The sequence below is a fragment of the Coloeus monedula genome, assembly GCF_965178545.1.
Source record: "Coloeus monedula genome assembly, chromosome: Z".
Lineage (NCBI taxonomy): Eukaryota > Metazoa > Chordata > Aves > Passeriformes > Corvidae > Coloeus > Coloeus monedula.
This window is the reverse complement of record NC_138822.1, coordinates 55,534,110-55,546,405: the sequence shown is the minus strand read 5'-3', so window position 1 is coordinate 55,546,405 and position 12,296 is coordinate 55,534,110. Positions and strand designations below refer to the sequence as shown.

General features: G+C 45.4%; 1 protein-coding gene across 2 annotated transcripts; it reads right to left on the bottom strand.

The window, feature by feature from the left end:
- Nucleotides 1-164: 164 nt before the first annotated feature.
- Nucleotides 165-12,136, bottom strand: APTX (aprataxin). Of its 2 annotated transcripts, XM_082301287.1 has the most exons (8): nt 11,822-12,136; nt 10,975-11,111; nt 10,210-10,256; nt 8,238-8,549; nt 6,796-6,855; nt 3,708-3,934; nt 2,792-2,895; nt 165-2,491 (listed from the first exon to the last, which is right to left on the bottom strand). In XM_082301287.1, exons 2-8 carry the CDS (start codon nt 11,102-11,104, stop codon nt 2,337-2,339), a joined length of 1,035 nt encoding a protein of 344 aa, XP_082157413.1. In that variant the 5' UTR covers nt 11,105-11,111; nt 11,822-12,136; the 3' UTR covers nt 165-2,336. The 2 variants fall into 2 exon arrangements, with proteins under 2 accessions (XP_082157413.1, XP_082157412.1); XM_082301286.1 differs by lacking the exons at nt 10,210-10,256; nt 11,822-12,136 and having other exon boundaries at nt 10,975-11,015.
- Between the last annotated feature and the right edge of the window lie 160 nt (nt 12,137-12,296).

Here is a 12,296-nt window from a genome sequence, read left to right as displayed (position 1 = left end):
ATTAGCTTCATTAAACACAAAAGGAAAAGAAATCCATCAAGTTCAGTAGGAGCTTTCATGAACAGATCTACAAATAGTGTGGTTCACTAGAGCAACAGATTATCGGTTCCTGTTAGATTGTCAGTGATAAATGCACCTGCAAAATACAAGTGTACAGTGCTATGTACGAGTGTTCCTGGGTATACTCCAATGGAGTCGGAGGCACAGATCTTTCCAAAGAGGCATCCCTGCTCTTTGGGAAGAGAGGAGCAAGTCCCTTGACTTGTCTGCAAGGTGGTCATGTTCTCATCCTCTGCCTTGGAGGCTTTCAAAGGATAAATTTATTCTTTTTGGGAGAAGCAGAGATGAGACTCTAGTGAAATACTCTGTTACTGCAGTTGTAAACGGGGAGGAGGGGGAGACAACCGCTTTAGGTGTAAATGAGTATTGAGAGTTGTAAAGAGGACAGAGGCAGTGGAGTTTTCATAATGGTGGAACAGAACTCTTGCACCACTCTTTTCCACCTGGATGGGTGCAGTGGCCAGGGTCATCTTGCCCTCCACCTGATAACCTGTCACCCCATCAGTTTACCAGCAGCCCATGTTAATCCCTTCACCACGTGTCTCATGGCACATCTCATGGAAAGTCCTTTATCGTATCTTCCTTGGCTTTAGGCCTCATTCCTGTAACAATATCACAAAAAATAATACAGCTCCAGCAGAGGTCTAATTACAGCCAAGGGTGGAAGGGAGATGCTTTATCACTGGTTGATGAGTGTTCAGGTGATGCTGCTATTCTGAAGCTCTCTTCCAGCAAAGATGCTGTATTGGTTGCTCACAGTCTCCTGTGTGGACTTACCAGCTGTCGATGAAAAAATACAGGAAGGCTGTGGGTCCCCCTGCAAAGCCACGCATGAAGTAACCTGTGCCAATGTCTATGTCTTCTGCCTTAGTTTCCTTCACGGCCTTGAGGCTACCCTTGGCTTCAGAGAGCTCGTGCCCACTGCTGCCATTCCTGCAGACCTTTCCCATACAGCGATGACCTTACACAGCAAGCGCTGGACATGCTGCCATCCTTCCCCCAGGGGTCAGCCCTGGTGGCAGTGGTTTTCCTGGTGACGCCACTGATTTACATCATACATAGGCTTGTCCCTCAGAATCGTGCTCTGCATTTGAGTGTGTGGCAATTGTGACCCGAATAGCTGCCTTTCCCATACAGATGGACTGCAGCAGTTTGTGCTTCACTCAGACCTGCTCTGAGAGGTACTAAAACCACAACTCCCTCCCAGATGGGATGGGCCATGGGCCATAAGCAGTGCATTTCACTGTGAAGAAGCATGGCTTCCCTTTCTGGCCTGTGTCTGCCATGAGGAAGACCATGTCTCTCCAGCATTCCCAACTGGCCTTGGTCCAAATTAGTTCCCATTGAAAAGCATTAGCGCTTCACCTCTGGAGCTAGCTGAAGCCCTAGTTTGTATCAAGAATGAATTCACAGACTGGCTGTGCTTTTGTCATTGTTCCTTACTCTATAACCTTTGTTTTGTAATATAAGGCATAATATTACTGATGTCAGAAAAAGCTAGTGTGACTGGTGTTTTAAATTAGGCCATGGCCAACCCTTCACCTTACTGTACTCCATTCTGGTGAAAGATGAATGGTTTAAGAAAAGATTTTGCACAGTGAAGCATAGGAGAACAATAAATACTTTGAAGACCCAGAAAAGTGGGAAATGGCAAGGTTTGGCAAAACAGTTTTGAAACAAGTGGAGAATGTGAACAGAAATCTTGAGTTAGATACTGGACACTGCATTTGGCAACGTTCCATATGTTTTACTGAAATTAACTAAATCAGACAAAAAAGGATCCTTTAGATGAACTTGGTTCATTATAATGTGAAAACAACATCTCTAAAGCTTAGATTAGCGCTTAGGAGGAACTTCAGTGGTAGGCAGAAAACATCAAGAGAAAGACCTCTAAATCATTGTTTGTTTCCTCTCAGTAGAAACCTACATCTGGCCTCAGTTCAGCTTCTGAATTAAAATAAATCCTTTCATCCAAACAAAGCGCTTTGTCCAGACTTCAGTTCACTTACAGATTAGTGTGGCTGTAGCACAACAAAGCTGCAAACAAAAAGCTTCAAGGTCAAAAGTCACTTTATTTATATTTTTAGTAGGGAGAAAGAAGAGGATTGTTTTTTTGTTGAAGCTATTATTAAATTAGTATGCTGCTGTTTCCATGCTACTTTTCCCCACATTACATTTGTCATTCCAGTTAACAAACATACATTTCCATTAACATTTGGTGGTCTTTGTGTTGGCTTGAAATCTGAAGACAGATTGAAAGATGCTTTTTTGCAAAATCATTTTGGCCAGTGTTTCCTAAGATGTTCCTTTAACTGTGGGATTGTGGACAGCTGTTGTTTACAACGATGGCATCTGAGGGGAAGTTTGAGAAGTTCAGAGGTATGGTCTTTCACCATCACTTTTCCCTTGCTTCTTACCATCTCTATCACATCTGGGAATAAAAATAAGAGACCGTAAGTATCAGGACCACACAGTGTCATCAAGCACATGACACTGCAAATCTCTCTGCAGAGTTTCACATGCAGTGTGTCATTGCTGCCTTCTAATTTAAACCAGCCAAAAAATTTGTTGCCTTTTATTGGGGGTGCTACTCCCCAATACCTTAAATTAAATAAAACCTTTCACTTACTGCAATAAAATGTATGACTTGCACATTTATTTGGAAGAAAAGCCCAAAGCCAGAACCTGCAAGCAGGATTATATGTTATGAAATACTTTTTCTAATCATTACCTTGAGAGTTTAAGAAGTAGTCTGTAGTAAAAGAGTTCCAGTGCTTTTTTGTTTTCAGGGCCGGAGAATCAAAATCCTGGCTGATTACATGCAAATGTAGCTGACTGAAAAAAAAAATGTAACGTAGATATGAGAGAAGAAGGTTAATGACCGAAGTTCTTTTGCAGATGTATCAGTTGCAAACATGATTCAGCAGAGTGCCAGCCTTGTGGGTCAGTCCTGACCCTGTGACAGAAGAAACAGTCTGTTCTGTCTCTTGCCAAGCATTTCACTTAAAAGCAGTCAGGATCACTATTCTGCATATTCCATTGGCCCCTTACTACTGTATTCCTGCAAGTTTCCAAAAAGTTGGAGACAGGAGTGTTAACAAACCAAAGGTTTATTAAAGGCTTAATAATTAACCAAAGTTTTATTATTTGCAGGGTAATTGAATGGGACTTACCAGTGTCCAAAAGCTTCATTCAAGAGCTGGTGAACAACTGACTGCAGCATCTAAGGCACTTAGACATTCCAAGGTCTGGACTTACACAAGACTCAAATCCTTGCTCAGTATCAGGTAGGACTCGACAGGTCTAGGAGTCAGTCTCTAATCCCACACTGGTGCTCTGGGAGGGGGATGCCCTAGGACTTGGTGTTGGCACCACTGCCCCTTTTGCTGGGGATGGACCACAGGCATTCCACAGTCCCAGACACCAGCCTCTGCTAGCAGAGCCCAACAGGCACTTCCCACCAGGCCCATGTAGTCCATTGGGATCTATACAGCAGTGTGGAGCAAAGGCCTCCACACTGACTGAGCTGTCTGTAGTGTTGAGGATTGCCTGTTCTTGAGCAATGCCAAATCCCCTCACAGATTTAGCCCCAAGTCTGTGTAACTGGAAAAGCAGCACCTCCACCAGATGACTCCTCTAGGTCTTACCTCATACTGGGGATAGCATGGTAGCCCAGTCTGAACTCCAGGCTCTCTCTGGCAGGGCACTGCTCAATCATTTTTTGCCCAACTGCATGCATATGTTCCAGGAGTTCAAGATGGTCCCTGGTGACTGACTTCAGGCTTGAAATGGGGTCCCATGGTAAGATAAGCCAGTGGAAACGTGCTTTGGGATATTTATCCTTGATGACTACAGTCTTTTCATCTTTGTAAACCTTGGAAAAAACCAAATAACTAAGTTACTTTCTGATTGAAAGTTAAACATATTATTCCTAAAAGCACTATATTTAGTGGAGAGATGCTATCCAAGGAGAACTTCTGTTGGAACTAAGTTGCTCCGGGATAAGTACCTTCTTCCATAACATATATCAGGCAGCTATGGAGAAGTGTTCAAGCATCCTTTTTCATATACTTTATTAAAAAAAGAAAAAGGCTTTCTAATCTTACTTTGCAGTAAGTTAACCATAGCTATAGGTGGATACTAGTGAGTCCTAGGGAGCTCTACTTCCATCAGGCTACATTCAAACTGCAGTCACAAACAAAAAACACTGTGCTCAATACAGAACATGTAGGAATGCACTGGGCTGCCACAGCTGTCACAGATTTCTGGAGTGAAACACAAATCTCAGACGTGCTACCAGCAGTGTGCTGCAGACCTCTACCAACATTACAAAGACAAAAACATTCAAGTCTGAGCTATTCAATTCAGTGTGCTGCTTTGTAAGATCACTCACAAGACGGAGAACAGATTCTTGTCTATCATGCCCTTCTTCCTGTTTTCATTTTGTCTTGCCTCCTGCAACAATTCAATGCAGCTGAGGAAGAGAAATGGTTGGGAAGTTTGTGGACAACAGTGGAGAGAACCCAGCAATAAAAAGCTGTCAGGTTGTGATACACAACTGTGTATTGTGTCTCTGGTGTCTTAGCAGTGCATCTGCTGATGAGAGATGGACGATGTCTTTGTCACCTTTGCTAATTATTCTTGTATGTTTATATACAGATTGGTCATTACAGGAAGGAAGATTAAAATTCTATAGGTACACAAATCACAGGACTGATTCTTTCAGTAGCAAGATATTTTATATACACGTTAGTGTCTGCTTCTGCAGCCAGCAGGAACAGGATCACTTTCAAGTCTTTTCAGAAGAAAGAAATACTGCCATTTAATAATTGATTAAAAAGCAGAGATAGGAGTTCTATTGTTTGTGTATTCATATTGAAACTACAACTAATAAAGCTGACCTTCAGTCATAAACAGTTATTTGTGTCTAACATTAAAAGAACAGTTTTAAAACCTGCTTATATTTTGGGTCAAGAAAGCCTTGTTTTAGTAAATACTATATGGAATTCTGCTTCAGGGATGAAAATTAAGCTTCATGTTTCAAAAAGTAAGCAAGAATTTCCATAGTTTTACCATCCCCTATAGATAGACTCATTTGAAAGTACTGGCAATTCTATGACAATGGGCAGTTACCCTACAAATCTATGCAGTTCAACACTTCACACTTAAAAAAAATCAATCAAGAAATTGGAGCCTTCTGTTCAGTTATCAGCTAACTGAGGAACTGGCTCACAGGTTGGGCACAAAGGGTTACAGTGAATGGGGTGACATCAGACTGGTGACCTGTCACTGGTGGGGTTCCACAGGGCTCCATCCTCAGCCCTGTGCTGTTCAACATCTTCATAAATGACCCGGACGCAGAACTGGAATGAGTAGAAAACAAGTTTGCCAGTGACACTAAACTGTGAGAAACTGTCAACTCCCTTGAAGGCAGGGAGGCCCTGCAGAGAGACCTGGACAAATTAGAGGGCTGGGCAGAAGTCTAACAAAGGAAAGTGCTGGATTCTGCATGTGGATGGGGCAGCCCTGGACATACACACTGGGGAATGAGAGGCTGGAGAGCAGCTCCATGGAAAGGGACCTGGGGGTCCTGGTCAGTGGCAAGTTGAACATGAGCCAGCAGTGCCCTGGCAGCCAGGAGGGCCACCCGTGTCCTGGGGGGCACAGAATTGCCAGGAGGGCAAGGGAGGGGATTGACCTGCTCTGCACTGGGGTGGCCTCACCTCGAGTGCTGGGGGCAGGTCTGAGTGCCACAATATAAGAGAAACATTGAGCTCTTAGAGAGTGTCCAGAGGAGGGCAATGAAGGTAGAAAAGGGCCTTGAGGGGAAGCCATATGAGGAACAGCTGAGGTCACTTGGTCTGTTCAGCCTGGAGGAGACTGAGGAGAGACTTCACTGCAGTTACAACTTCCTTGTGAGGAGGAGGAGCAGACACTGACATCTAGACTCTTGTGACCAGTTAGAGGACCCAAGGGAATGGCCTGAAGTTGTGTCAGGGGAGGTTTAGGTTGGATATCAGGAGAAGGTTTTTCACCCAGAGGGTGTTTGGGCACTGGAGAGGCTCCCCAGGGAAGTGGTCACAGCACCACGTCTGACAGAGTCCAGGAAGCGCTTGGACAATGCTCTCAGGTACATGGTGGGATTTTTGGGGATGTCCTGTGCAGGGCTAAGAGTTGGATTCAATGATCCTGATGGGTGTCTTCCAACTCAACATATTCTGTGATTCTAAATTATTTTCAGCCTGACAGTGATGATCACCTGAAGGGACCCAGTGAGACCAGGGGCGAGGTCCTGTCAACAAAGGTGTGAAAGTTAAGAGTTTGCTGGGAACCAGGAAACTGCACTAAGAAACAAGGCAATGCTGACTGCTGGAAAATGGGAATCTCTGTGACTTGCTCAGCTTCAAATGACAACCCTGTTTTAGCTGGTTTCCCTGAGGAAACAAAGCAACTGCATGGCTCGCCTGCTCTCCCATCAACCATTTTGAAATCTGTTGGCCAAATCTCACAGTACAGAGGGCTCAAAGGTACTTAAGACAATGACACTCTGCAAATTCAGTACAGTAGAGACTCCCAAGTTAATGTTACTACAGAGAGATGCAAGTACATTTCAGCCCTTATGCAGGACTCCACTGATTAACCAGATTGTTAAAGCAAATTGCAGAAGGAAGAAAGAAAGCTCATTTAGCTTTGCTAGACAGGATCTGCTGTAACATACAAGTATACAGCTCTCACCTGCATTTTTGGATCTTGCATGGAACTCTTTAGACCCTGACTCCAGTGTCCTAAATGTTCCTATAGCACAGAACGGGAAAAATAAATTATAAGACAATTAAACATCCAATTATGTATTTTAAAGGATTCAGTTAAGAACATTCATTAGTATACAGAAGTATAATAACAGCTGAATGACAGCTGAATTATTTCCCTTCTGTAAAATGCCAACACATCAGCTACTTTTGAAAACTTTTAACAAGATACTATGAAGATGAAAAGTTCAATATTCCAAATGTTCAAAATTTAACAACAGGGAGCTATAAATGTGTTTAAATTTAATAAATTGCCTGCACATGTCATGGCATAAGGCCCTCTGCTTCAGGGATTGCAAGGGCCAAAGAAAGAACAAAAATCTCCATTAACTGTCCTATTCCATACTGCTCTGCACAGCACAAAGTAGTTGTGCTATGTGGCCTTATCCTTAGACGTACTGATTTTTTTATATTGTGCAGTGGCTTGTAGAGAAAACAAGAAAGGTACAGGAGGATCAAACCAATACAAGCTGTTTCTTAACTTGGTTACTGAACACCTCATAGAAGGCGTGCCTCGAGTGCACCTTTTTCAAAACAGATTTTTTGCTGTTCAGATCAGCAATGATATTAATCATATACTTATAGAGGAAGATGTTCAAGCTATTTAAGTTGAACATAAGTATAAGCTGGCAGGGAAACAATGTGAGTCGTTGTCTCCCTGCTCATTCCACCACAAGTCTGGCCCTAATATAACTAGGCCAAGTCCACAAATGAAATAAGCGGTTAACTCAAGGCAACCTGAGACTAGAATTTTGTCTTGAGGGGTTTCATTTCTGTGCCTTCTCCTCCAGCACTGCACTTGTTCCAAATGCACTAAGGTCTTTCATTTGTCCATGTCCAAGGCTAAAAACTCCGTTTCAAAGATTTTGGGCAGTAGCATTCACTAATGTAAACATGGCTCTGCCACATGGAGTGAACAAAGCAGGAGGAGAAAAAAGCCCCATGCAATTACAAACAAATAAAAGAAAGGCTCAAGTTGTTCCATTCTCTGTGCGCTTGCTTTTAGATAACCATTCAAGAGCCAGGACAGTATCTTTGGGTAACTCCAGCTAAATGGAGCTCATGTAGACTGTCCTTTTACCAGAAACTGCAGCAGAAACCAGAGATTAAATCCTCATCTGCTACAGGGAAGCCCCTTCACACACACCTGACCCTCAGATCAGGTTAGAATGGGTCCCAAGTAACTTTCCCAGGGTCTGGGTGATGTGAGGAGTATGTAACACCTCTCATGCTCTGTATACTTTGAGGATGTGGGTTCACCTGAGATGCCTCCCACCAGCAGAATCCACAAACGTAAAAGACCACGTCTCCTCATGGAGAAGACAAGCCCAGGAGAAACAGCACAAGTATTAATACCAACACACTTGCCTGCTTGCTCGAAGTTCCTTCATGTGTAGATACACTGGTATTGCTTAGCTTGGGATTCGTAGAACTGCCTTGTGTATCCACCACCTCCAATTTCATTGTTTTTCTGGGCACAAGCTCTGTATCATCATTCTCACAGGAGTCCTCATGTAGCGTCTTGTCTGCTTGTGGAACAGTTTTCCCAGACTCTTCAGCAAATTGCACCGTGTAGGGGTAAAGATTATTCACAATATGCAGAACTTGGCCTGGTTTCATTTTCACCACTTCATCCTTGCCAATATTCACAAGATCAACACTAGTTGGGTTGACCCCCATCTTTGGTAGACAGAAAAAGGAAAAATAGTAGAAAATTATGTTGTAAGTGGAATCACCAACTTCTGCTCCGTCCTCCTGGAATACCACTATCCTGGAAAGCAAATGCATTTTGTATTCACTGCCCACATCAACCGGCTTTAGTGGGCCAGGCAGTCCAGACCTGTGGACACCTCCTTGTGTCCCAGTCTTGCAGGCACAGCTGTCAGCACACAACCTCAGGGCGTGGTGTCACAGCCAGCCGGGGTGTGCAGCAGCTACAGAATTACAGCATGACATGTGCTGCACTTCCCTCACAAATTAGCAACCTATTACACAACTAGTAACAGTACCAACTATTTCTGAGGAGTAACAGTAGTTTAAGTAAATTATTTTAGTGCAGTAGCACTGTGGTGTAGGCAACGTACAGTGATTGCGTGATAGATGGAATTTGCTTCATCATGTGGGTGACCCTAGGAAAATTAGGAGTCTTCAGCAAAATGCTTTTTGTTAATGTTTATGCATAAAACAGGCTTTAGGAAACCGGCTCTCTCCTGTGACTGATGAACTCTGTCAGAGAGTGTTTAATTAGCTTTGTCACTACAATACCTGCACGCTCCACAAGATGATACTATACCTCTCACTTGGTATTCACTGCAATGAAGCACATGCCTGATTCCAGCCAGGATCTCTTTTATCCATAGTTCTGCAGTTTCACTCAGGTCAAGGATGCTTCCCATCAGTGAATAATACAGTATCAAACAACTGATCACTGGAACCTTGTGCCACACAGCTCTCACCTGGGAAGCAACTCTTCAACAGGCAGAGAAAACACGCTAGCACCCACCACCAGAAAGTATTCCCAGTTTTGAGATTCCAGTAACATAATACTCAAATCATGACTAGTGTTGATTTCTGTGAAAAACTCTCCGAGAGATCTCCGCAGGATTCATCAGATACTAGTGGGGTGCCTGTGCTTAGTGAGCTCTGGAGGCATTTTGAGAGATGGTGTTACCCCTCGGTAGGCAGAACATGATGTTATGTTGTCCACACAGGGTGATGCTGTGGGCACACACACACAAACACCAGCACCAGACATTTTCCCCTTCATATTATCTCAGAGATACTGGGCCTCATAAGTGTCAGGAAGAAGGCCTGCCTCCATGCAGCTGGTAGCACAACATGCCTGCAGTGCTGTCTCATATCCCATCCCTTCCCAGATAACCACATCTTTGGCTCTATCAGCCAACCGAACAAAAACCTCCTACAACTGTGTAGTCCCATTAACACAAGGACTTCAACCTTAAACAAAGAGCTGCCTTGTCTTATGAAGTTTAAGGCTCAGGAGGAAGATAAGCAAGTTTAGTGGAAGAAGTCCAAAATCTCCCAAATACAGCACCTTAAAGAACTGACTGAGGATTCACAAGCACAGTCTCTGATGCTGCAAGTCTGGCTTAGACTGGAGTGTATCTGGAAGGAATAGTGCAGTCTTTCACTGAGGTGCACATTTAAGAAAAAGAAGTTCACTTCTGAAGGCCACTAGTTGTAGTCTCCCTTGGTGATAAGAAAGCTTCAGGTCCTTCAGACCCAATGATCAGAATCATCACTTGGAGCATTTGTGGAGTTAAGTACAACTGTCTCAGTAAGTATCAAAAATACTGTACATCCATACATGAAAACCTACCTGCTTAACTGTGACATACCCCTTGTTACAGTCTGCTTTTAACTGAACTGCAAAAGAAACAACAAAGTGTCACAAAACAGTGTAAATAAAAAGAACTCTGCTGAACCACCCAGTGCAGAAAACACTCCTCTTTCTGAGGATCTGCTTCCTTCTGAGGCTGATCTTTGTGAATGTATGCCAAGAATATTTCTGCCTTGTCTCTTCTTTTCAGGACAACAGGCAAAACAGAGCCAACCCATACACTGAGCCAAGGGTGGAATTAATTCAGAATAAAGGTGGATTCTGTTGATGTCTTCTACACATTCTTGATATTCTTACCAGCCCTCTGTGACAATAAGGCATAGAGCAAGACTGTGTTCAGAGGCAGAGAAGATAAGGCAGGGAAAGTGTGCAGGACAATACAGATGACAGGTATTTTCATATATTCTCCAAGACCATGTTATTTTATGTATAAAATAACAAGTCATGCAAAAAGTCAGTTGGTGGAATACTAGGGAGAAGAACTGCTGCTCATGAAGCAGGGGTGCAGGCAGCGAAACACAACTGTGGGCCTGGGAACTCACACTAAGGTTCATTGCTTTAGTTTACAGAGGCGGACATCCTGTCATTGGATGTCTCTGATTTTTTAGGTCCCAGAGATCTCCGCAAGTGCTTATGAAAAAGGTTTGATTACTTCAAGAACCAGGCAACACTGCAGACCACACAGAGGAACGAGGCAAGCTCAGCTGCTGCTGCATGCAGAAATTTTGAGCTAAACCACCTTACCTTGCTGCCGTGAACACTTCTTATCTGTTATCCCAGTCTCTGGGCCACGCCCAATTACCACGGCTTCCAAGTGTGGCAGTTTCACTCGCTGAGTGCATTTCTCTTTCCCCACGAGCCAGCACACACGCATCACTGTGCTATAGAGCAAAATAAACAGTGTGTTACCAACACACCACTTCCCAATGGGCCACCTTCCTGTGGAACAGGGTCCATGAATTCTGCTGCCAGCCCATCCATTAGCTGAGCCAATTCTGCTAACTGGGTTCATGTTTCTGAAATTCAAGGCAAAGCATGTCACTAGCACTTGCATAATCTAAGAGCAGGTTGCTGTTGAAAGGGTAATCCTGTTTTGCTTCCTACATTACCATACATTCTCATATCCATGAACTCTACATAGGAAAAATCAGTTGGATTGATAGTTCCATCTGACAGAAGAGCCTACCCAGAAAAAACCGTGATTTGTTTCCCATTGAATCAAGAGTTCATCTGAGAGATTAACTTAACCATCAAAACATGAGAGAGCAGCAGAAGACATGAGAGGACGAGAGGGTCGAGATAGCTTCATCCAGCAACAGTTAGCACACGGACCATGCCATGAAACCCTCAAGTTTACACTAATTTGACCTTGGACAGCAAAGATCTCTCACCCTCACCCTGCCCAGTGCTCGGCGCTGCTCCTCCCAGCTCTGTGGTGGTGAGCTCATCTCGGCGGAAGGCAAGGCTCCGTCCCCAGTGTAACACCGGCAGTGCCACACACCCCGCATCCCTACGGCACACCGTCCCCGCGGGCCCCGTCCCCGTGGGTCTCGTTCCCATGGCAACGCCGGGACGTACCCCTCTCCCTTACCGCGCGCGAGACGTTCGCGCCGCCGCCTCCGGCAGCCAATCAGCTGCTGCAGCGCGTCTCCCACGTGACCAGGCAGCGACTCCCGCCGCGGCGCGCGGCTCGGCGCAGGCGCACTGGGCCCGCACACCCGGCGGTGGGCGCTGTGGCCTGGCACAGGCGCAGTGGGGTGGAGCAGGCCGGACCAGGCTCGCGTAGAGTGCGGGGGGAAGAGGCGCGGAGCGGTGCCGGGAAGGCGGCGGCCGGGCTGACGCTCTGTGGCCGGTGCAGCTCGGTGCCTCCGAGGGCGGGAGCCGCCCGGCGCGCAGGCGCGACGCGAGGCACACGCTGGGCGGGGAGGGAGCCACCGCCCGCGCGGGGCGGGGGGGCGGGGCCCGCGCTCCATGCGGGAGGCGGGGGCGGGCGCTGATTGGTCAGGCCCCTTCCCGTCCGGAACAACCATTGGTGAGCCGCTCGCCCGGGCCCGGCGCGCGGCGGG

Coding starts and splice junctions, on each gene's coding strand:
- APTX (XM_082301287.1), bottom strand. CDS start 11,104: ATGCGTGTGTGCTGGCTCGTGGGGAAAGAGAAATGCACTCAGCGAGTG. Junction 8,550..10,209: donor GGTATGTCACAGTTAAGCAG/GTAGGTTTTCAT, acceptor TGTCTACCAAAG/ATGGGGGTCAACCCAACTAG. Junction 2,896..3,707: donor CATGCTATCCCCAGTATGAG/GTAAGACCTAGA, acceptor TTTTTTTTTCAG/TCAGCTACATTTGCATGTAA.